The sequence below is a fragment of the Nyctereutes procyonoides genome, unplaced genomic scaffold (assembly GCF_905146905.1).
Source record: "Nyctereutes procyonoides isolate TBG_1078 unplaced genomic scaffold, NYPRO_anot_genome, whole genome shotgun sequence".
NCBI classification, from domain to species: Eukaryota; Metazoa; Chordata; class Mammalia; order Carnivora; family Canidae; genus Nyctereutes; species Nyctereutes procyonoides.
This window is the reverse complement of record NW_026575140.1, coordinates 25,693,670-25,719,696: the sequence shown is the minus strand read 5'-3', so window position 1 is coordinate 25,719,696 and position 26,027 is coordinate 25,693,670. Positions and strand designations below refer to the sequence as shown.

Genomic DNA, 26,027 nt, shown 5'->3' with positions numbered 1-26,027 from the left:
CCCACCCCTCTGCCCTCTACTTAAAGTACCCAGAAAGTTCTATGCTCAGTTGTCTCTCCATCTTTGTTGACACTGTCCAGATATCACTCATGTTTCAGGTTAACCAACAGTAGGGATTCTAGAAGGTTCTTTACCCGTATCTCATCCATAGGAATGAATGACAGTGAGATAGGGGAATTAAGGTACTATTTTTTTTTTTTATTAACAGCCTTATTGAGATATAATATACATATGTGGGTACTTTTGGATATAAGCAAGAGAGTTGTGAGTTGTTCTTGACAGTGCCTGCAAGGGGAAACAACACATATATCTAAAGCAGGTTTTCCATAAGTGACAATACAGGAGCACCTGGGTGGCTCAGTCAGTTGGGTGTCTCCCTTCAATTCAAGTCATGGTCCCAGAGTCCTGGGATTGAGCCCCGTGTTGGACCCCTGCTTAGCAGGGAGCCTGCTTCTCCCTCTGCCTCTGCCTCTGCCCCCGCCCCCTGTTCATGTTCTCTCTCTCTCTCTCTCAAATAAATAAAATATTTAAAAAATAATAAAACTGCTTCAAAGAAAGAATTTAATAGAGTTTTCTTAAAAAGTGGGTATAGCGGGGATCCCTGGGTGGCGCAGCGGTTTGGCACCTGGCCTTTGGCCCAGGGCACGATCCTGGAGACCCGGGATCGAATCCCACGTCGGGCTTCCGGTGCATGGGGCCTGCTTCTCCCTCTGCCTGTGTCTCTGCCTCTCTCTCTCTCTGTGACTATCATAAATAAATAAAAAAAATTTAAAAATAAATTAAAAAGTGGGTATAGGAAGGGGTTAAGAGTTTGCACTTACTGGTAGACCTTGCTGCGCCTGCCACATCATGAGCAGTGAACATAACCAACTTTGCAGTGTGAATAAATGCAGTGCACCCTGTGAGACAGTGAAAACTGAATGGAGGACAACCCCTGTAACACCTGTGGAACATGGTGGTGGCCAGTGGTGGCACCTGGCCTGAGTGGTAGACCACAGTTTCTGCACCGTGGCACATGGGTTTTCTTGAGGGTCCTCCAGACTTGTGAAGCAAGCACACCCAAGTGCCAGTGTCACCATGGACAGAAAAACATTCTAAGTGGATTTTTGCTTTTTTTCTAGTGTGATGTTTGTTCTGATTGTGGGGCATTTTCTATTAATAGTGGTTGTAAGCTGATTAGGGCTCTGATGATCATCCCAAAAAAGGGTTTTAGGGGCTAGGGAAGGAAAAGTGGAAGTCTAGAAAGCTCCAGAGGAACAATAGGGGAATTTTGTTTTCTCCTTTGGGAGCAATGGTCTTAGTCTGGTCTGGTATTTCTGGGAAGACCAAGAAAGAACAAAATGGCAGCCATGCAAGAAAAGACACTCAGAAGCTTCTCTCCCTGACAGCCAAAAGAGGGCTAATGACAAGTGTCCAGAAGAGGTGACAAGAGGACCAGCACAAAGAGCCACTGAGCTTTTTGCTCACAGACTGGAGGAGTGGAGAACTGTTGCCTGGAGCTGAGGGAGACCAGGCCAGGGAGGCTAGGGGGACACTGCTCTGCGTTGATGGCCACATGGGACTAGCTCCCACAGACAGACTCCAGTTCCATACATGTTCCAGGCCTCATGTTCCTGGAGTGCTGTCCATTAGCACCGTGGTCTGTTAAAAAATAAAGAATAAAGAGGGGTCCCTGGGTGGCTCAGTTGGTTGAGTGTCCAACTCTTGATTTCGGCTTAAGTTGTAATCTCCCGGTCATGACATGGAGCCCCACATCATGCTCCACATTTGGTGTGGAGTCTGCTTAAGATTCTCTCCCTCCCTCTCTGCCCCTCCCCCTGCTCACACTCGAGTGCTCGCTCTCTAAAATAAAATCTTTAAAAAAATAAAATGAAATGAAAATAAAGAATAAAGAGCCTATCTGAAGTCACACTTTTCCCATCCATCATTTCTTTTTGTTTTGTTTTGTTTTGTTTTGTTTTGTTTTAATTAAGGTGAAATTCACATAAGATTAACCATTTTAAAGCATGCAATTTGGTGGCATTTAGTACATTCATGGTGTTGCACAATCTTCACCTCTCTCTAGTTCCAACATCTTACCCAAACATCGCCGCCTGGAGAAGATGCCATATTCATTAAACAGGCAATGTCCATCCCACCTTCACCCTGGGCAGCCCCTGATCTACTCTCTGTCTTCATCTTATCTAATTTTGGATTTACCTATTTGCCTATTCTGGATATTTTGCGTAAATGGAATAATACCATATGTTACATGTTGTGTCTGGCCTCTCTCATTTAGCATAATGTTTTTGAGGTTCATCCACGTACAATACTCCATTTCTTTTTTTATGTCTGAATATCTCATTATGTGGATAGACCATGATTTGTTCATCCATTCATCCACTGGTGGACATTTGAGTTGTTTATACCTTTTGGCCATTATAAATTGTGCTGCTCTGAACATTTGTGACCAAGTGTTTGAATACCTGTTTTTAATTCTTTGGGATACTCAGGAGTAGAATTGCTGAATCTTATGGTAATTCTATGTTTAACTTTTTGAGGACCTGCTACACTATATTCCATGGTGGCCATGCCATTTTACGGTCCCACCACCAGTGTATAAGTGTTCTAATTAAAACTTCTTCACCTCCTCAAGAACACTTTTTTTTTTCATTTTTTTAATCACTACCCTAGTGGGAGTGAAGTGGTACTTCACTGTGCTTCTGATTTACATTTTCATAATGGCAAATAGTGTTGTACATCTTTTTTTTTTAAAGGATTTTATTTATTTATTCATGATAGACACAGAGAGAGAAAGAGAGGCAGAGACACAGGCAGAGGGAGAAGCAGGCTCCATGCCGGGAACCCGATGCGGGACTCGATCCTGGGACCCCAGGATCATGCCCCGGGCCAAAGGCAGGCGCTAAACCGCTGAGCCACCCAAGGATCCCCTCTTTTTTTTTTTTAAGATTTTATTTATTTATTCATGGGAGACACAGAGAGAAAGGCAGAGACACAGGCAGAGGGAGAAGCAGGCTCAAGGCAGGGAGCCCAATGCGGGAATCAATCCTGGGACTCCAGGATCACACCCTGGGCCAAAGGCAGGTGCTAAACCACTCAGCCACGCAGGGATCCCATTGTACATCTTTTCATGTGCTTCTCAGACATCTGTATATCTTCTTCAGAGAAATGGCTATTCAAGGGGGATCCCTGGGTGGCTCAGCGGTTTAACACCTACCTTTGGCCCAGGGTGCGATCCTGGAGTCCCGGGATCGAGTCCCATGTCGGGCTCCCAGCATGGACCTGCTTCTCCCTCTGCCTGTGTCTCTGCCTTTCTATCATAAATAATAAAAAAAAAAAAAAAGAAAGAAATGGCTATTCAAGTCCTTTGCCATTTTTTAAAATGGATTGTTTGTATTTTGTTGTTGAGTTGTAAGAGTTCTTTATTCTGGGTATAAGATGTATGATTTGTAGATATCTCTATGTTTGTTTGTTTTTTTAAGATTTTATTTATTCATGAGAGACTCAGAGGCAGAGAATAGGCAGAGGGAGAAGCAGGCTCCCTGCAGGGAGCCCCATACAGGACTCGATCCCAGAATCCCAGGATCACGACCGGAGCTGAAGGCAGACACTCAACCACTGAGCCACCCAGATGCCCCTCCATGTTTAATTTTCTAATGACTCTGTAAGACCCTTGAGGACAAGAACAGCATCTTTGTTGTGTCTCTGACTCAGAGCAGCAGCTCAGAAGGAGCCTTTGCGGGCACCCCCAGTGGCGCAGCGGTTTAGCGCCGCCTGCAGCCTGGGGTCTGATCCTGGAGACCGAGGATCGAGTCCCGCGTCAGGCTCCCTGCATGGAGCCCGCTTCTCCCTCTGCCTGTGTCTCTGCCTCTCAGTCTCTCTCTCTCTGAATAAATAATTTTTTTTAAAAAAATGCTTAAAAAAAAAAAAGAAGAAGAAGGAGCCTTTGCTCTGTACATTGATGCCATTGCTCCATGAGGCAGGATGCTGTGTCCCCTTATCACGGGTTGCCTTTGATTTCTGGTAGTCGCCACCGCACTGCTCTGAGAAGTTGACTTATAAGTAAGCACAAGTCAGTTGGTGAAGAACTCATCATCATTTGAGAAATAGGGTGGGTGACATTTCACGATGGTAGCAATGGCTTCTTATTACAAAGAGAAGTTCATGGTGAAATCGCCTCAGTCATGTACAGCAACACCCAACCTGCAATAAGTCCTTATGAACAATATTTGAATGTTGCCCTTCCAACATCTTACTATAATTTTTTGGCCACTTAGCTCCTGTGACCCTCTCCAAAGGGACGAAAACCATGGCTTCCTGGCTCATAAGAAGTTGATGTCAAAGTTTTTGCTAAATCAGTGTAGTAATTTAGTTTCAGAAAACTATACTGGGGGCTCTCTAAACTTTTCAGGATTGTACAAGATGGCATTTAAGATTTCTGCCAGGCCAAGGCTATGCTTTCTCTTCCCGCTCTTTTCGCGTGGGTGTATGCAAAGAGAGAAAGTGTGTGTACTTGCTTAGAAACTGAAGTTAAAGAAGTAAAGAGGAAAAGTTGAGGAATCTCAGCTCCATGCTCTAAGAGAATACAGGTATTGACATGAGTTCATCACAGAGATGTTTGTCTGAGTCCTTGGATGGATAACGCCACTCGGGTTGTAGGGCCACCGTCATTCTGAGTTTCAGGCTTGATCAGTCTCCTCCTCTGTTGGCATCACTGTCACTGAATCGACAAGTGGCCACTGTTCTTGCCACAAATGCAAATTAGGCTATTCTGTGATATTTTGAAATGGCAATGATGTATATGAATTAGGCACCTGTGAGATGGGTGTTAGCACCCCCATTTTGTGCCTGAGGAAACTGGACTTGGGGGTTTGCCTAAGACCACCCAGTGGGTGGAGCCAGATTTCAAGTACAAGTTCATCTGGGTCCGGTGGGCACTTGTCCTCTCCACCATCCCTCGTGCTCCTGTCAGCAGAGCACCTGACATTTCATAGTGTTGAGCTAAGAGCTCTGGAAGAAAGATCAACCATGAACAAGATAAAGCTCCTTTTGATTATGAACCAAGTTGGGTTGTTTTCACCATGTTGACCTTTAGGAAAAAGAACTGACATTTGCTGCAGGGCACAATGCCTTTCAGGGCCTCAAACAAACTCAATTTTCATTTTTCATTTAATATTTAAATTTTAGGAGGTGCCCGCGTGGCTCATTTGGTTAAGTGGCTGCCTCTGGCTCAGATCATGATCCTCGGGTTTCAGAGGTGTCAGGCTCCCTGCTCAACGGGGAGCCTGCTTCTCCCTCTCCCTCTGCCCTTCCCCCCTCCGTGTACTCTCTGTCAAATAAATAAAATCTTTAACCTCCCTCCCCCAAAATTTAAATTTTAGGGAAGCCTAAAGGGCTTAATCAGCTAAGTATCTGACTCGATTTCAGCTCAGGTCATGATCTTGTGGTTGTGGGATCAAGACCCACATCAGGCTCTGTGCTCAGTGGGGAATCTGCTTGAGATTCTCTCCCTCTCCCGTTCTGCCCCTCCACCTCACACATGCTTGCTGTCTCTCTTTCAAATACGTACATTAATTAAATTTTAAAAGAAATGCACATTTGCTGCAAAAATAATTCCACAACTTAAAAATTCCCCTCATTGGGCAGCCCAGATGGCTCAGAGGTTTAGTGCCACCTTCAGCTCAGGGCGTGATCCTGGAGTCCCTGGATCGAGTCCCACATCGGGCTCCCTGCATGGACCCTGCTTCTCCCTCTGCCTGTGTCTCTGCCTCTCGTTCTCTCTGTGTCTCTCATAATGAATAAATAAATAAAATCTTTTAAAAAATATAAAAAAAATTCCCCTCATTTGCGTCAATCCTGAAATCCTCCTCTGTTAATGACCTTGTGTAGTTTGGTATGTATTATTCCCGTCTGTATATGTTTATAGTCATGTAGAAGTATTTATATACACATTATCATTTTAGGGCTTTTTTAGAAAGATGGATCCTACTTCAGGCATATTCTGCAGCTTGCTTTCTTCCACTTAAAATATATCGATGCCTCACATTGTCTTTCCTCATCGCAGAGATCCTACAGCAAAGAGTTGTTTGAAGAAGTGATCTCGAAGATGCGGAAGGCAGGGATCAAATCCACAATAGCTATTGAGAAGTTTAAACTCCTCGCTGAGAAGGTGGAGGAGATAGTGGCCAAGAACGCACGTGCAGAAATTGACTACAGCGATGCCCCCGACGAGTTCAGAGGCAAGTGGACCACTCTTTCATGCCAAATTCTTCGGTTTTAGTTACCTTGAGACATGAAATGTGAAAACACAGTATCCTGTGCTTTTAACTTTTTGTGTGGTATGCTGGACTTACTCCTTGAGACACATTGTCTGAAATGACATTTGCCTACTTTTAGTTCCTGTTATAAATTAAAAGGGGAAAAAAGTCCTTATCTTGATTTCAAACCGGTAACAACCCTGAGGATGCCAAAGTCAGCCTTCCCTTTGGAGGAGGGGATTTGCATTTCCAAAGAAGAATCCTGGAAGCCCTCAGATAAAGGACTCCCGTGGACTGTCTTCCCTGCTGACCCTGGTCCTTTCTCTGTTCTATCCTCCCAGCTGTGGCTAATTAGGGAACCTCCCTCCACCAAAGGCCCCTTGTGAGTCTTTATCTCATTGCCCACAGACCTTTCACTGACAGGAAGGGCTTTGTTTGGTCTTTAGCACGGTGATGAGTTTGCTTTGCTTTGTCTCTGTAGACCCTCTGATGGACACCCTGATGACTGACCCTGTGCGGCTGCCCTCTGGCACCATCATGGACCGCTCCATCATCCTGCGGCACTTGCTGAACTCCCCCACTGACCCCTTCAATCGACAGATGCTGACAGAGAACATGCTGGAACCAGGTATGGGGGTGGGGGGCCCTGCCGTGGCACCCGAGTCAGTGTCAGAGAGTCATCAGATGGGGGAGGTTTATCAAATCCAGAAGCTGCATAGTTTGCAGCACTTAACGGAAAAGACACAAAACTTGTTTTGCTCTTATTCACTGTGGGAGTCTGGTCCTTGTGTCCCGCTTCTTCTTTGGTCTTCATGTCAGCGAGGGAGTGAATGGCCTTTTTTTTTTCCGTTTGTACTGAACTGCAAGCTGCATCTCCCAGGAAGAGATCTTCCCATCCAGGGCATTAATCTTCTCCTTTCCTTTTCCCAGTGCCAGAACTGAAAGAACAGATTCACGCCTGGATGAGAGAGAAACAAAACAGTGATCATTAAACCGTCCCCCGTGCCCACCCTCTGCTCGACACAGCCAAGGCCAGCCAGGCAACCAGAAGCGACGTCTCTAGTAGAGACGCTGTTCAAATGTTGGAGGCCCAGCACCGCAGAAGACCCTGAGAGCCCCCCGAGAGTGACCAGACGGTGGAGATCCGAAAGGACGTGAATGAGAAGAGGAGCCCAATTCCTGTACATATATTTAAGTGATAAACATGATCAAAAGCTTGAGAGACACACTTTACGATTGCTTGTGTAATAAAGCTCGTCCTTCACGTGTTGCCATTTGGGGCTTTTGCAACGGAAGTCTTTTAGTGATTGATGACAAATGGGTCTGGGCAGCATCCCGTTCATCTTTTTTTCTCCCCTAAATCCAGTATCCGTTGATTTGATTGTGATTAGAGAACCTTGGACATTTTGCTGCTAAAGAATCCTTCCCCACCCCCTTCCTGACCCTACTTGCACTGCTGTGGATTTTTTTAAGAGAAGCAAAAACAAAAAATAAACTCCTTCCCCCTGGCCCTCCAAACATATACTCTGTGAGATAACTGTGCCTGCAACAAAGTGTTAATCCTGGGATCGTATTTTTATATCATATTCACATATTTGTTTTTTTAATTGGTGTTAGATGACATGATTAATAAAAAAGGCAAGATATTTTCAGAATTTGAATTTCAGTTTTTATTTTTTTTTCTTTTGAAATGTCCCTTTAAAGTTTTTTTATTGTAAACAAAATGAAGAGAACCTGTTGCTCTGGTCCTTGTAATAAGGCCTCTATTAGGAATGTGAGGAACAGCTGCAGCAAAGGAAGTGTTCAAATATATCAGGATTGACATGACTTATGGTTTTTTGGGGGGAGGGGGGTAAGGGGGATGGGGCCAATTGAAAACCATTACAGTTACCCTAGGACGGAAAAATTTCTCAACTCTGGAGTCCGCGAGTTTGAGGCAGGCTGTGTATGACATGTCCTTTGGGGCTTGGCCTTACCAAAGCAAAAACGGGGCGCAGGAAATGTGGACGTGTGTCTGCTTGTAAACACACACACAGACAAACACACCCACACACACACAGAAGCATAGACTTTTTGTATTACTGCTCCCGACTTCACATACTTGAATTCTTGAATTTCCTTTGGGGTAAAAAAGGATCTGAAACCATAAAGTGTTTTGAAGAAATTAAGCTACAAGAACATACTTTTTCTTTTCCTTTTCTCTCCTCCCTCCCCCACAGACAATGTCCTCTGTTCGATTCCTAATGCAAACTACAATAAATGGTGATACACATTCAGAAGGAATTTTCGAGTCTCTTCTTTTTGTGGAAAACAAAGGGGTGGGTGAAGAACAAGAGCCAAATGAGTTTGCGTGTGGTGAATCCTCTTGTCTGCAGCCAATTAAGAGTTGCTATTTTTAAAATAAAACTTTCACATTTGTATCAGTCTCGGTGCTCAATTTGGTTCTCATTTCACTGTTCGCCTGTGTGAGAGGGTTGAGCTTTGTCATGTTGGGTCTCTGCCCTTCTCAATTTGTTGCCTGTCTCCAGCCACCTGGGGAGTTCAGTGGCTTGAACAGCTGAAGCCGGATTCCAGCTCAGGTCATGATCTCAGGGTCCTGGGATCGAGCCCCGCGTTGGGCTTCGCATTCAGCTAGGAGTCTGCTTGAGGATTCTCTTTCCCTCTCCCTCTGCCCCTTTCCCTCCTCCCGTGCACATGCTCACTCTCTCAAATAAATAAATAAATCTTTACAAAACAAATACAATCATCTTAGTTTATTTTAAAGACTCAGGTTGTGAAGTGAGAGGTTAGGTCACTCGCCCAGGGATGCCTGGTCAGTGGAAGAACAACGTGTCCAGGCTGCAAAGCCCATGCCCCCAACCACCATATGTACTACTTCTCTTGAGCAAAATTACTAAATCACTTCCCCATCCCTCCCCCCAAATATAATGTGCTCATTGTAATTAAGTCACTCATTATATACCACCATGCAGATAATTCCATTAATTTAGTTCACTTTCTAACTAAACTTCTATATGCATATGCCTATGAAATTATGTTTTGGGGCTTCTGTGCCTAATTGTTTAACCATCTTATGAAAATGTATTATTATCTCCTCTCTAACCAGATTACAAAAAGTCTTCACAGGCACGGATTCTGTCTGCATGTCCCTGTGAATGTGATAGGATGCTGCTATATCCCTTCATATGCACTCAACATTTTGAATATTCAGAATTCAGAGGTTTCAAGGATCTTCTGCTGGGTAGGACATGTCTTTTGTCTGTTACTTTCTAGGGGCAAGATACCTCATATTTCTATTTTTTTTTTTGAGTCATGGGGTTACTATTTTATAGAAGCTTGTGTTTGATTCAATCTGTTAATTATGGATATTAAGATTAATTCCAAAATCTGTTAAAAGTAGGTCTTGGCTATAAGAAGGATGGTCTGAGCATCAGATGAACAAAAGAAAAATCATCCTTGACAGATGATTAAAATAACTTACTTGGGGATCCCTGGGTGGCTCAGCGGTTTAGCACCTGTCTTTGGTCCAGGGTGTGATCCTGGAGTCCTGGGATCAAGTCCCACATCGGGCTCCCTGCATGGAGCCTGCTTCTCCCTCTGCCTCTGTCTCTGCCTCTCTCTCTCTCCCTCTCTCTCTGTGTCTCTCATGAATAAATAAATAAAATATTTTTAAAAAATAAATAAATAAAATAACTTACTCATTTTGTGACTCACTATTGTGTGGGGTTTTATTTTTATTTTTTTAAAGATTTTATTTATTCCTGAGAGACCCAGAGAGAGAGAGAGAGAGAGAAGCAGAGACACAGGCTGAGGAAGAAGCAGGCTCCATGCAGGGAGCCCGATGCAGGACTCAATCCCAGGTCTCCAGGATCAGGCCCTGGGCTGAAGGTGGCGCTAAACCCCTGAGCCACCCGGGCTGCCCTGTATGGGTTTTTATTTTTTTTTATTTTTATTTTTTAAGATTTTATTTATTTATTCATGAGAGACAGAGAGAGAGAGAGAGGCAGAGACACAGGCTGAGGAAGAAGCAGGGTCCATGCAGGGAGCCTGATGTGGGACTCGATCCCAGGTCTCCAGGATCACGCCCTGGGCTGAAGGCAGGGGCCAAACCGCTGAGCCACCCAGGGATCCCACTGTGTGGGTTTTTAAAAGGAGTTGATCAAATGTGTTTTGAAAAGATGGATGTGCACGTTATTTTGTGCACGTGTTGCAACCTTTGGATTCAGTGCAGAAGGTAGTGGATTTCACCATGTGTTGGTTGGAGTAGGAAGGAAATATAGATAGGCCTCGTCTGACTAGGTAAGTTTTCAATGGAAAGAAACCTCCATGGCGACATGGAGCTTGGCCTTGATAACTGCTAGCGTTGGGCTGAAGGAAACCACCTTGGTTGTGGATAACTTGTATTTTGTGAGCATATTCTATGTTCAAGCCACTCTTTCATGTAACAATTCACTTAATCCTCAACAACTGTCTGAAGGAGATAGTGTATGTAGTGAGACACATGTGACTCTAAGCCACATGGGCTTCAGAGTCTGATCCCTCCAACACTCCTGCCATATGGCAGCATTCCAGAATGGCCCAGCTTTGGAATGCCCAAGGACATACAGAGAAGCAGCATACCATTCTGGAAGGGGCTTTGGCCTTGGGGTCAGCTCCAAGCTCAATCCTCGTGGGAAATGGTGAACTAACTTTGATCTCAGGGCTTTGCTTGCCGGCCACTCCTGGTCGAGCCTAAGTTTGGATCTCCAGCCCAGGCTTCTCTGCTGCACTGCACACACTAGTCATCCCCACCGCCCTCAGAGTTCACATGCCCGAATTAAGTTCCTTCTGTTTCACCCCCAACCCACTCATCTATATCTCCCCATTGTGGTAAATGGCAACTCCATCCTTCCAGATCACTTGGACCAGAAACGGGAATCATCATCCTTGATTCCTCTCTTGTGCTCTCTTCTATCCAGTCTGTTCACAAATTTCTCAGCTCTACCCGCAGAATGTACCCAGAAATCGGCCACTTTTCACTAGGCCCACTGGTGTGACTGGTCTGAGTCATTAGCAGCGTCCTGGCTTTTTGCATTAGCCTCTTGCCCGCTCTCCCGTTCCTTTCCTTGTTCTCCTTCCTTACAACAGCAGCTGGAGTGGTCTTGTTAAAACTTGCCTCAGATCAGAGGCGTCTAGCTGGCTGAGTGAGTGGAGCCCGCCACTCTTGATCTACAGGTCATGAGTTCAAGCCCCACATTGGGTGTGGAGAGTACTAAAAACATAAAGCAAACAAACAAAAAAGCACATGACAATGATCACATCGTTTCTGTGTTCAAACCTTCCATGGCTTTCCAATTCTCTGAGAATAAGAAAGATTTTACAGAAGCCTAGAAGCAGAACGCTCCCTCTCCGTGATCGCTCTGAACATCTGTCCTACCGCCTTCCCTCCTGCAACCACCAAGCCATCCTGGACTCCTTGGCCTCCGCAACCTGCAAGCACGCTTCCCACACTGCTAGAGTGCTTGTACCTGCCCCCTGTGCCGGGAATCCTCTTCCCGGGGCTATCTGCCTGGAACGCAGCTCCCTTAGTGCTTCAGGTCTTTCCTCAACTATCACCTCTGTGAGTCTTTCCTTGCCCCCCCCCATTTAAAATTGTACCCACCCACCCTTCACTGTCCCTTATGATTCCCTTTCTCTGCATTTTCTCTCTAGCATTTATCATAAGCTAACTCCCTGTATTATTTATTCATTTACAACCTCCCCCAGTAGAATGTGTATCCCAGGAGGGCAGGATTCTAGTCCATCATGTAGCCCCAGCACCTGGAAGAGTGCCTGGCCTGGGGTACATGCTCCATCAATTTGCGGAATGAGTTATCTCTTCATATATTGATAACCAGATCACCCCTAAATTTAGTGGTGTGGCACAGTAACAGTGATTTTATTTCCCTTGGTTCTGAAGGCTCCAAGAGCAAGCATCCAAGAGGACCAGACAGAAGCTGTCTCATCTTTTACAATCTAGGCTTGAAGTCACAGAGCGTCACTTCCACCTTAGTCATAAGCCCACTTGGGTTTAAGGGGAAGGAATGGAGAAGCCACTTTGTAGTGGGAAGGGTGTTAGCATCTCATTGAAGGGCAGCTCCTGACATGAGAAATATTGTCCTGGTGATGCTGCAAAATAAGATGTGCCGCATTCCCCTTCTGCCAACAATTTATAGTCTCCTGATATGCAAAATACATCCATCTCTTCACCCAAAGTCTCCCACATTTCATCCCATTATGGCAGCTTAAAGTCCAATGTCTCATCATCCAAAACAAGCCTAGGTGCAGGTGAATCTCCTCGGGCATGATTCTTCAGGTACAGTCCCTGGAGTGCCACTCCTCTTGATTTAAAGGTCTGTGAGCTAAAGATACAAGTTTTCTACACACACACACACACCATACAATGATGGGACAGATATAGAAAAATCATTGTAGATGCTCCTACTCCAAATGTTGGAAAATGGGACCACACAGGAGTCACTGGTCCATAGTAATTCTGAAATCCAGCCTGGCTTGTGTTGTCAGTTCCTTATTCACGAATCGACCCTACAGCCTTCTGATAGTTCACCAAGACTCTCAGCTACACCCTCTCTAGGTTTAGTCCTGGAATCTTTGCTCCCTTTTCCATAATAAAACCAAATTGCAGTTTCCTTCCTGTTCATAACAAGAGGTTGGGTTCAGAAGCCTCTTTCTACATTGTGCTTTCTCTGCCTCCTTTTTCTTTCCTCACAACAATTCCATTAGAATTTTGTAGGTTTTCTCTGAATCATCTTGGGGTTTACTCCATTAGACAAAAGCTATAACCCCATATCTCTTTCAGATAAACTCTTCTCTATTTTGGATTTCTTGGGAAATCCTTAAATCATCCTGAGATCTTAAAGGGGTTTGGAGTCTCATTCTTGGCCTCATATTTAGATGATTTCTGAAGATCGAAATGGCTTCCAGAGGCAAGGAGAAGAAGCCAAGTGAAGTTTTCACCATTTTGCCTTACAATCTCCTCACCTTGATCATTGAGTTCACAAGGTACATCTCCCATCTCCTCTCTCCTCTACATTTACTCTTCCTCTTGCACAGATGACAGCGTTGCCCAAATGTCCACCACCACAGGACAAGGGGCCTCTTTCCTCTGGCTTCTAATAACTTAAAATATATATAATTTATTTAAGAGAAAGCACCAGAGAGAGAGTGAGCATGAGGTGGGGGGAGGGCAGAGGGAGAAGCAGACTCCCCGCTGAGCAGAGAGCCTGACATGGGACTCGATTCCAGTACCCTGGGATCATGACGTGAGCCGAAGGCAGAGGCTAAAACTGGACTGAGCCCCCTAGGTGCCCCTCAGCTTCCAATAATTTCTCCTCATGTCCCTTTAAAGCTTCTTCAAGGCTTTGGGCTGACTAACAGCATCCTCAAGGCACCCCTGTCTTCTGTCCACCATTCAATCCCAAAGCCAATGCCACATATTTTCAGCTTTGTTACGCCCACACCCACTTCCAGGACCTAAATCCCACTGCTAAACAGATCACCTAAATTTAATGGCTGAAAACAGCAGCTATTAATTTATTATCATCTGTCATGGCTCTTGGGTGAACTGAGCTCAGCAGCCAGTTCTCGCTTGGGGACTCCACACAGCTGCAGTCACATGCCAGCTGAGACTGAAGTCACCTGAAACATCTCCTTCCATCTGGCCTTGGCTGGAACACCTACACGCAGCCTCTCTGGGGCCCCTTGACTTCTACACACAGCATGGTGACCAGGTTCTAAGAGCCAGCACTCCAAGAGGACCAGGTGGAAACTGGTCCTTACAACCTGTGGCCTCAGGAGTTCTGTAGCATCTCTACTGCTGCAGACACAGGCCTGCCCGGGTTCCAGGGGAGGGAACAGAGATCCCAGCTCTCGATGGGAGGAATGTCATTGTCACATTTCAAGAGTAGCATGTGGAGAGATCCTGTTGCAGCCGTCTTAGAAAATGTAATCAGCCACACAGTTTCTCCCTCCTATGAATCGGCAGCTCTTACCTATTTGTTTTTCTGCCCCTTTTCTTGCTGTTTTGCAGGCATTCTTGTGTATTTTTCTAGAACTTACTCCCTAGTCTGTTTTAGATGTTGGGAATATCTTCTCCCGATCTGTTCTCTCTGATAGCTTCATTGTGATCTCTTTTTTGAAATAGAAATTCTGAATCTTAGTGTTGTTATATTTATACTTCTATTTATGTGTTTTTAGGTGAAATTGATATAACATATAATTAGCCACTTCAATTTAACTCAGTGTACAATTCAGTGTATTCACAGTGGAGAGTAATAACCAGCTCTCTCTAGTTTCAAAACTGTAGATGTGGTTGTAGGGCTTCAATTTTTTATTTTTTTTTTTTAAGATTTTATTTATTATTTGAGAGAGAGCAAGTGAGAGAGAGCACAAGTAGGGGCAGGGAAAGGAGCAGAGAGAGAGGGAGAAACAGGCCCTCTGCTGGGCAGGGAGCCCAATGTGAGGCTCCATCCCAGGACCTTGGAATCACGACCTTTGCCACAGGTAGATGCTTAATTGACTCAGCCACCACATGCCCTGGGCTTCAATTTTTTAATTTAATATTTTGAATAGGAAATACGTACACATAGTTCAAAATGAGAACAAAACCCAAGGGATATTGAGGAAAAATACTGCCTCCTCTTTTCCACCCACCCATCCCCCAGCCTCCCATGAGCCTTGTGCACTGTTACCGGTTTCCTCTCTCAGCAGGAATGGCAATTCTACACTATGCTGCACCTTGTTTTTTTTCATAGAAGATATACCTTGGAATCCACTTTTCCAGCGGCAGCAACATCCTGTTATTACCAAGTCATCTATTGATAGCACATAGGCTGATTGCAATCCAGCCTGCCTCCAACAGCTCTGCAGTGAATGACCTCATAAATATGTTATTTTGCACATGTGCAAACATGTGAAGATAAATTCATAGCAGTGGAATGAGAGGACCAAAGAGTATATATCCTTGGGTGGCTCAAGGGTTTAGCGCCTGTCTTCGGCCCAGGGCATGATCCTGGAGTCCCAGGATCAAGTCCCACATCAGGCTTCCTGCATGGTGCCTGCTTCTCCCTTTGCCTGTGTCTCTGCGTCTGTGTGTGTGTGTGTGTCTCATGAATAAATAAATAAAATCTTGAAAAAAAAAAGGGGGTCAGCCCGGGTGGCGCAGCAGTTTAGTGCCGCCTGCAGCTCAGGGTGTGATTCCTGGAGACCCACAATCAAGCCCCACATCAGGCTCCTTGCATGGAGCCTGCTTCTCCCTCTGCCTGTGTCTCTGCCTCTCTCTCTCTCTCTCTCTCTCTCTCTCTCTCTCTCTCTTTCTCTCCGTGTGTGTGTGTCTCTCATGAATAAATAAAGTCTTTTAAAAATAAAAATAAAATAAAAATAAAAGAGTATATACGATTTTAATTTTGCTAGATATTCCCAAATTGCTCTTCACTGGGTTGTACCACTAAAGTATGAGACACTCTTACATATACCAGAAATGTATGAGAGGAAGTCAGGGACAGTGTTTCCGAAAAAGTATCATTTAAACGTGGAGAAAGGGCAGCCTGGGTGGCTCAGCGGTTTAGCCCCACCTTCAGCCCAGGGCCTGGTCCTGGAGACCTGGGATCGAGGCCCACATCAGGCTCCTTGTGTGGAGCCTGCTTCTCCCTCTGCCTCTCTCTGCATCTCTCTCTCTTTCTGTGTCTCTCATGAATAAATAAATAAAATCTTTAAAAAAATAAAAATAAACGTGGAGAAAGTAATGGTGAGAGTCCTGGAAAGATCTGTGGGAAGAGTGGTCCACAGGCATGGAAATAGCAATTGCAGAAGCTCCCACAAGGGGTGCCTGGGTGGCTCAGTCTGTTAAGTGTCCAAGTTTTAGTTTTGGCTCAGATCATGATCTCAGGGTCATGAGGTTAACTAACCCCCGTGTCAGGCCCTGTGCTGGATGGACATGGAGCCTGCTTAAGATTCTCTCTCCCTCTCTCTACTCCTCCCTTCTTTCTCTCTTAACAAAAAATAGAGAAGAAGAAGGAGTTCCCACAGGTGATCTCCTGGTATGTTTAAGGAGAGGGGTTGGAAATATGATGGTTGCATATGGTGGGCCGTTGTAAAGACCATGCTTTTATCTTGAGTGAGAACCATTGCTATTGGAAAGTGTGAGCAGAGGAGTGACATGACCTGACACAATCCTTTGATGTTAAAACTCTGGCTGGTGCAGAGAAGAGATTGAGAGAGAGTGAACAGGAGTGGAAGCATGGAAATGAGGAGACCACCCAGAAGACAATTGCAGCAATTCAGGAAAGATCAGTGGAAGCTTAGGTCAGAGCAGTGGTGACAGAGGTGGTGAAGTGTGCAGATTCTGAAATTTGAAGGTAGAGTACAAAGGATTTGCCGATTGACTGGATATGGAGAATGAGAGAGAGAAAGCTGTTAAGTTTTGGTCTAAAAGTTTTGGCTTGAACAATTTGAGAGACGGAATTGCCATCTACTCACATGGGGAAGACTAAAAGAGTAATTTGGGGGTAGAAGAATTCAGTTGCTTAACTTGGTTCATTTTATTTATTTTTTATTTATTTAATTTTTTTTAAAAAAGGATTTTATTTATTTTTGAGAGAGAGCACGAGCAGGGGGAGGGGCAGAGGGAGAGGGAGAAGTAGGCTGAGCAGGGAGCCCAACATAGGTCTCGATCCCAGGACCCTGAGATCATGACCTGAGCCGAAGCCAAAGGCAGCCGCTTAACCAACTGAGCCACCTAGGCACCCCTATTTCCCATTTTTCATTATGAATTGTCCTTATTTACATTTTCTCTTTTTCCTGATTTTTCTTGTCAGATGTCTCTCTAGTGTTTTAATTTTCTTCAAAGAACCAGCGATTGTATTTCTCACTGAAGCCTGATCTACATACAGAAAAGCACATGAACTTTCAGGGGCACAACCATACAACCAACGCCTAATGGAGACACAGCATCACCAGCACCCCAGAGCCCTCCTGCTCTTTCCAGGTACCATTCCCCCTTCCAGTCCCCAGGAGTAACCGCTATCCTGGCCAAAACTAACTTTCGATTTGGTTCATTTTATTTATCATATTCTTTGTTCTTAGCCTCTGTATACCCTCTCATTTCTCTCCTTTATTTTTACTTTTGTCCATCTTGCTGGCCTCTTGAGTTGAACACATGTGTTTTCTGTTTTAGTTTCTGGTAAATGTATTTAAAGTTATAAATTTCCCTACAGTACTATTTTAACTATGTTCCACCAATTTTGGCATGTGGTGCTTTATTGTGATTCATCTGTATGTCTATGTGCTGCCGAAGCGAGCACAATTCATCTGTATGTCTTTTCTTTTTAAGATATATTTATTTATTTGAGAGAGAGAGAGAGAGAGAGTGCAGAGGGGAGGGGCAGAGGGAGAAAGACTCTCAAGCAGACTCTGTGTTGAATGGGGAGCTGCATATGGGGCTCGATCCCACGACTCTAAGATCACAACCTGAGCTGAAACCAAGAGTCCAGCACTTAACTGACTGTACCACCCAGGCACCCCTCATCTGTACGTCTTTTATGATTTCCCTTACAATTTTATTTTTCAAGTTTTATTTAGTAGTATTTAAAATTTCTATACAGGGACACCTGGGTGGCTCAGTCAGTTAAGCATCTGATTCTTTGATATCAGGGTCATGAGTTCAAGCCCCACATTGGGCTCCGTGCTTGGGTGTGGAGCCTACTTAAAAAAAAAAAGTAAAAAACTAAAAACTTCTGTACACAGATCTATACTTATATTTAAGTCAATTTGAAATTTATTTGTTATTTTATTGCTCCATGGTCTGAAAACAATCGTCAAAACAATGTTGATGGTTGGGAATCTATCAAGGCTTCCTTGCGACCTTGCACATGATTAAGTTTTGTGACCCTTCCCTATTTCTCAATATATCTTCTCTTTATGAGGTATAAAATTTTGCTTTTATTCATTATGTACAGCATATTAATTGTGCTATTGGAATCCTCTCTATTTTTGCTTACTTTTTGGTCTGACTTCTGCTTAATCTCTTTATTTCTAAGACTATGTGATAAAATCTCTATTCCAATTGTTGACTTATCTCTTTCTCTCTGTAGTTTTATTACTAATTGCTTTATATCTTTGGAGCTTATAAGAGAGATATACTCATATTTTCTTGATTATCTTTCCTTCTGCCATCTCTCTGTCCACTAGGAAATTTTTCTTTTTTAAAAGATTTCATTTATTTATTCATGAGACAGAGAGAGAGAGAGAGAGGCAGAGACATAGGCAGACACAGGCTTCCATGCAGGAAGCCCAATGTGAGACTCGATCCCGGGACCCCAGGATCATGACCTGAGCTGAAGGCAGACGCTCAACCGCTGAGCCACCCAGGTGTCCCGGAAGTTTTTTATATTAAAATTGTTCCTTTGGTGTTGCTTTGGTTGATATTTGCCTAGGATATATTTCATTTTCCTTGTGTTCCCCCAACTGTTTATTATGAAATATTACACCTACGGCCCAGGGCACGATCCAGGAGACCCAGGATCGAATCCCACATCAGGCTCCCGGCGCATGGAGCCTGCTTCTCCCTCTGCCTGTGTCTCTGCCTCTCTCTCTCTCTCTCTCTCTCTCTCTCTGTGACTATCATAAATTAAAAAAAAATTAAAAATAAATAAAATGCATAAAACATAAATATACAACTTAATTATACTCATGAAACTACCACTCAGGCAAAGAAACAGAATATTTCCAGTACCCCAGAAGTCCATTTGCTGCTCCCCAGTCCCAACCCTATCCATAGGTAAAACTATTCTGATTTTATGGTAACCATTTCCTTACTTTTTTGTATAGTTTGTCACTTGGGTATATATTCCTAAACATCATAGTTTAATTTTGCCTGTTTTAAATGTTATATTAATATATTTAAAGGTGGAGCACTTGCCTGGCTTAGTTGGAAGAGTGTACAACTCTTGATCTTGGGGTTGTGAGTTTGAGACCAATGTTGTAGAGATTATAAATAAATAAAAACTTAAAAAATACATATATGGGGTGGCTCAGTGGTTGAGCGTCTGCCTGCAGCTCAGGGCATGATCTCGGGATCCTGGGATCGAGTCCCCCATTGGGCTCCTTGCAGGGAGCCTGCTTCTCCCTCTGTCTGTGTCTCTGCCTATCTCTGTGTCTCTCATGAATAAATAAATTAAATATTTAAAAATAAAAATAAAAAATATACATATTTAGAGGTAATATATTTAAATACGGCTTGTTTTGAAATTATATCATAGGAGTAAGTATAATCAGTATTGCTGCATTACCTGTGATTCATTCACTTCTGTTGCTATAGGTACTTCATTTTTAAAAAAAAAACCAAAATATTTTGTATCCATTTTACTGTTGAGGGACACTTGGGTTGTTACCAGTTTGGGACTATTACTGGGAATATGGCTGTGAACATTCTTGAAAATGTTTCAGGGTCCACATGATGTTGGATTTTGAATTTTTGTCAAATCAATAGATGCACTTTCTGCATAAGGTTTTTAAATTTTAGGCTAATATAGTGAATTAATACCAATTAATTTTTGAAAGTTTTTTTTTAATTTTTGAAAGTTAAACAAACCTTGCAATCCTGGGAGAAATCCCACTAGAATATCATATGTTATTCTATTTATAAATTGTTGGATTCAATTTGCTAAAATTTTTTAAAGAATTTTTGCATCTCTCTATATCTCCATTCATGTCATAACGGGTATTGGTTTACAGTTTTCTTCCCTTGTAGTATCTTTTCCTGGTTTTAGGAGCTTACCCACTTACTTTTTCTCTACATGGGAGATGCCAATTTTCAGATCACTACATTGCATAATGCAGTGATTCAGCATTATAAGCTATGGTGCTGTTTCTACACCATAGAATGGCTCCCTTCTTGGTGTCTTCTGATGGACACTTTCTCAGTCTGGTTTTCTAGTTCATTAATTCTTTCTTTGTATGCATTTTCCTATTGAACCCTCCCTTTCCAATTAGTTCTTTGATTTTTTATTTTATTTTTCTTAATATTTTATTTATTTATTCATGAGAGACACAGGAAGAGAGAGGCAGAGACACAGGCAGAGGGAGAAGCAGGCTCCATGCAGGGACCCTGATGTGGGACTTGATCCTGGGACTCCAGGATCACACCCTGAGCCAAAGGCAGACGTTTAGCCACTGAGCCACTCAGGTGTCCCACTTTCTTTCTTTCTTTCGTAGTCTCCAAGTCCAACACGGGGCTTGAACTCACAACACTGAAATTAAGAGTCGCATCCTCTCCCCGCTAAACCAGCCAGGTGTCTCAGTGAGCAGTTCTGTTCTAGGGGCCTCTTCACTTGGATGTAATCGCCTGGTCCTTAGGGAAGGGAGGAGGAGAAGGGGACATTTGGGATGTGGCTGTCCTCCAACACGAGCCTGTGGTCCTCTGCACGGCCAGGCATCCATGCCTTCGCACGCTGCTCCTGCACCCCCAGCACAGCCAGCAGAGACACCCCGGGGTGAGAAAGGAGTACAACAACCCTTCCCCAGCCTCCCCTCCAGCCAGGCCGACGCCCTGGTCTGCTTCATGCTGCCATCCCCTCCTGTCTTCCAGCCCAACCACCTTCCTTCTCCTCTTGCATGTCTCAGTTTTTAGCTTTTTGGGCTCCTCTACATCCCTGTCTACCCTGGCCTCTCTGGGGCTGGGCTGCATGGTGTACACGACAGCCTCAGCCCATTGCCCGGAACACTTGTGGTGGATACTGTCATCCTGGACTTTGTCCAGATCAGAATGGAAATTCAGAGGGGTTACAGTATTTACCTGCAACTACACAGCGACTAAGGGAAGATCTGAGGCTCATCGGTTTCCCTCTGCCTGCAGAGGCTGTAACGCCCGCCCTTTGGAGTAGTGTGTCCCCAGAATCAAGAAGTGTGGATGAGAGCTTTGCTTCAGCCATTTCCAACCCCTCAGGATCCTGGGACAGACAGAGGAATGGGCTTGTTGCTGATTTCCAGGAGATAGTCCCCTTTAAGTCTTTCGTCCTTTTGTCTCATGTATCTCTTTTTATGGAGGTTTAAATTATTTATACTGTTTTGTTTGAAAGCTAAGCACATTGCCACTCATCGTAGGGTAGAGAGTGGACAGGCAGACTGGACTGTGATTTAGAAAAAAACAAAACAGGTATCCCTGATCCTGGTACCTTGGATTCTTTTGGTGCAGTTTGTGTGTGTGTGTGTGTGTGTGTGTGTGTGTGTGTGTGTGTGTGTGAGAGAGAGAGAGAGAGAGAGAGAGAGAGACAGAGGAAGAGAGAGAGAAAGTTGGTTGGGTGGTTGTCATAGCTGGATTTATAGCCTTTGGAAACTTTCTTTCTTTCTTTCTTTCTTTCTTTCTTTCTTTCTTTCTTCTTTCTTTCTTCTTTCAGATTTTATTTATTTATTCATGAGATACACAGAGAGAGAGAGGCAAAGATTAATCTGCCTCCCTCCCTCTGCAGGGAGGAGGGAGGAACAGGACCCTGCAGGGAACCCGATGTGGGACTTGATCCCAGGACCCTGGGATCACTCCCTGAGCTGAAGGCAGACACCCAACCACTGAGTCACCCAGGTGCCCCTGGAGACTATTTCTGTACCTTTCAATTTCTTTGTTTTTTTTTTTCTTTCTTTCAATTTCTTTGTAAAATGAGCATGTTACCTATCAACATTATATGGTTGGAAGGAAATTGCTGATGTAATGGATTTTTTTAAAGCATAAAAAAAAGAGCTCTTATAAAGAAAGCACATTATACATAAATAGGATTAATTTCTAGCCAAAACCAGAGTCAGCTGTTTATATAAATATTATAGATCTAAATACTTAGCTTCCTCAGAGGCTCCTTGTCTTAGAAGGCTGTGCTTTATTGTCCTTTCAAACCACAACCTACTGAGTCTATGAGTAATGAGAAAACTTTTTTCTTTTCCAGTTGATTTCTTTAGGATGATTGAGAAATATGATGGCAGCCAATGGGGTCCCTACCTCAGTTCTCTGCCTGCTTACTGCTTTATGACCATACATTTGGGAGGAGAACATTTAATTAGAGCATTACAGACCAACCTATTATGACTACTCATCTTAAAACTTTGCGCATATCCTTCTACATGGCCAAAGGAGAGGGGGTGAGTGGATAAAATGAATAACGTTGAGTGACTGGGAAACATGCACAGATGACTATTACAGGCTCAGAGTATAAACCAGAAGGTTTAGTGAGTGTTAAGAGTTTGAACTGAAGGTCTCATTCCTGCAGAGAAGAATGTGGGCACATTTGTAGGTTAGGATTAAATTCAAACCCCAAATCCCAACTCTCCCATGAGTTGATCTGCCTGGGAACTCAAATAGTCAGGAAGGTAGCAAGTGAGGGGAATAAAAATCAAGTTCTTAGTTCTTACTTTCCTTTTGAGAAAATTGAAGACAGAGTCCCAATTGAAAGGGGAAAAAAAAGGAAACAAACCTTTTAAAAAAGATAAGCAGCTTTCGCTTCTCAGATTGCTGAGTGGACTGAGCCTCACATTGCTGCCAAGTAACCTCTTCAGCTATAAACTAAATATATCATCTTTTCTCTTTTCACAAAGTGTATCTTCTCATTGAAGTGTACACATTTTTGGCTGTGTTGCAGGTATGACCTAATTTTGATGTCAAGTGTGTGGGAGAATCAACTTTTAAAGCAGTGCTTCCAAATCTGGGATGTTTGCAGTAGGAAGGATGAATTTGGTTGAATCCACCACTTAGAATGCTCCCTTGCTATTGATAGAATTCCAATTCTTTTTTCTTTTTTCTTAATTAATACTTAGTCCATTTCTGTTTGTTTTAGGTGTTATAAGGGGTATACAGTTCTGTGCTGAAGAGTATGTGGTTTGGAGCTAGATGTTCATGGATTTGAATCCTGACTACACTACCACTCATTGACTGTGACCTTGACTAAATTACTTAATCTTGGTATGAGTCTCCTGTGGCTGCTGTAACAATAAGCCGGGTGACTTATGAGGGACCTGGGTGGCTCAGTTGGTTAAGTGGCCGACTCTTGATTTTGACTGAGGTCATGATCTCAGGGTCCTGGGATCAAGCCCTGTATCAGGCTCCACGCTGAGTAGGAAGTCTGCTTGGGATTCTCTCTCTCCCTCTCCCTCTGCCCCTTCCCCAACTCTCATGTGTGATCTCTCTCTCAAAAAATAAATAAATAAATAAATCTTTAAATAAAACTAAATCAGATGATGTAGAACAACAGAAGTTTTGTATTCATTCTTTCACATTTCTAGGGGCCAGGAGTCCAAAATCGGTATCATTCTGGCTGAAAAAATCTAAGTGTTGACCAGGCTGTGCTCCTCCCAGAAGCCCTAAGGGAAAAATTGTTTCTTGCCTCTTCCAGGTTCTGAAGGTTTCTGGTGTTCCTAGGCTTGGGTTTACATCCCTCTAGGCTCTTCCTCCAAGGCCACACTGCCATCTGCACATTTATATGCGCTGTCAATTCTCCCTCTGCCTCCCTTATATAAGGATACACATGACTGCAGTTAGGGCTGATATTGATAGATTAGGATAATCTCCACATCTTAAAATCCATAACGTATCCACAAAGACCCTGTTTCCTTATAATGTAATATTGACAGGGCCCAGGGATGAAGACCTGGTAAGGTTGGGGAGTCTTTTTTTAAGCTCCCCACAACCTCTCTGAGTTTCCTCATATGACAACAGTAAGAGTGCTATTTTACAGAACTGTTGCAAGGGTTAAATGAGACAATGAATGTGGAGTGCTTAACATAGATCTTGGTTTTGAGTCCACGTTCAATAAATATCAGCTGCCATCATCACTACCCTTACCACCATCATCACCAACATCTACTTAAGTTCTTCTCCTCTCTTGGAGAGGATGAAAAAAAAATCCAGTTAGTACAGAATGCTGAGATAGTAGAACCTGGAACACTTTAGAACTCATCTCCTCTGACGTATAGATCAAAATCTGAAGTCTAGAGGCATTGACTTGCTCATAACCTCACAGCTAGAATAAAACAGATTTATTTCATTGTATTGATTAATTGATTGGTTGATTGATAGTAGGGTCCACACCCAGCAGGGAGCCCAATGTGGGGCTTGAACTCATGACCTTGAAATCAAGACCTGAGCCAAGATCAAGACCTAAGCTGAGATCAAGAGTCAGAGGCCCAATCAACTGAGCCACCTAGGTGCCCTTCATTGTAACATTTTATCTTATTTTTAAAAAGATTCTATTTATTTATTTGAGAGAGAGAGAAAACACACCAGCAGGGGGAGGGGCAGAGGGAGAGAAACAAACAGACTCCCCACTGAGTGGGGAGCCCAATGCAAGGCTCGATCCCAGGACCTTCAGATCATGACCTGAGCTGAAGTCAGACACTCAATTGACTGAGCCATCCAGGTGTCCCTCATTGTAACATTTTAGATACTATGAGTCTGTCATCTATAGATAGGAAATCCAAAGGAAAGGGATGATAGGGGATCACTTAGCAAGAGAGGAGAGAGAGAGAATATTCAATGAGTTTGTTTCTGGACCCATGAGAGCATGGCTTTATTAGTATTAATATGATGTTGTACCAGACATTGTGCTTTACACTTATGCCTCCTTTGAATCTCACAATGTGAAGAGTGAATTAGGTAATATCTCCATTCCTATTTTAGAGGTGAGGACACTGGAGGTTATATGCTCAAGGGCACATAGCAAGTGTTAGAATTAGAATCCAAATAGTAGGACTGTAAAGACTATGTGCTCTCAACCTCTCCCTACTCACTCCCTCTTCCTAGTAGATGCTTGCTCAGCATAAGTGATGTATTCATCTCAAGTAGTTATGTTATAAGTGAAAGTAAGAAAATGCAATTTCCATGAGATGCCGTTTGAGCTGGAGCTTTGTAGAGGGCTGTGTCCTTAGGGTAGTCTCCTTGGACTGGGGATTTGAGAATTGTGGAAACAGCAGGGTTATTTGAGATATCCTGACCCTACTGAGCACTGTTCAGCTGTGGGCATTGTGTTCTCAGCTCTCCATTTTGCCCAGATCCTCCCTATTCTCATGTCCTAGGCATCGTTCCTGGCGGCTGGACTCTCCAGAGCCGTAGGAAGCCCATTTCAGGCACCATGTTCTGCCCATGTGTTCCGGGGCCATCTGTCACTGGCACAGCAATTCCCAGAAACAATAATTTGGTTTCTTTAATCATGGCTTTGAGACCAAAGTTAATTGATACAAGGTTGTTCCTAATTAGTAAAAAATGCCTGTTACAGAAAAATGATGTGTACATAAACTGCAATTCAGAAGAGGGGAATATATGCAGAGTATTTTTATCTGGCTGAAATGATAGATCCCCAGTCATGACCAGGGTAAACAGTCAGACATGCTGATTATAGCTGACTGTGTCTACTACGAGCCAACAGCTGATTAAAACAAAACCTTGCACTAATCATTGGGAACTAAGGAAACACAACAAATTAAAATTTCCCATTCTCTTTAGTTTTTACGGAAATACCAAATATCAGTTTCTGGTTCTCAATTCATTACTTGTGCATGGATTGTTCGGTATTTACTATGGGGTCCTCAGGGTCAGGGTGATCTTAGCAATGGTGCTAATTTGCAGTGTGTTGCATATGTTCCTTATATGTTCATTTCAATATAATTGAACATTGGAGGAAAAGAAAAAAAATGACACTAATTGATCTTGCTACTGCCTTCAGGACTTCAGAAAATGTGGTCTAGGCAGAGATTCCTTTT

The 26,027-nt window shown here is 43.5% G+C and overlaps 1 protein-coding gene across 3 annotated transcripts in view; it reads left to right on the top strand.

The window, feature by feature from the left end:
- UBE4B (ubiquitination factor E4B) overlaps positions 1-8,540 on the top strand; it is a 124,667-nt gene extending 116,127 nt beyond the window's left edge. For all 3 annotated transcript variants that reach the window (XM_055305180.1, XM_055305178.1, XM_055305179.1), the window contains 3 exons: positions 6,065-6,239; positions 6,739-6,885; positions 7,188-8,540. In XM_055305180.1, coding sequence (XP_055161155.1) covers positions 6,065-6,239; positions 6,739-6,885; positions 7,188-7,249 — 384 coding nt within the window. In that variant the 3' untranslated portion in view covers positions 7,250-8,540. The remainder of the gene's footprint in view (positions 1-6,064; positions 6,240-6,738; positions 6,886-7,187) is intronic.
- The last annotated feature ends 17,487 nt before the right edge of the window (positions 8,541-26,027 follow it).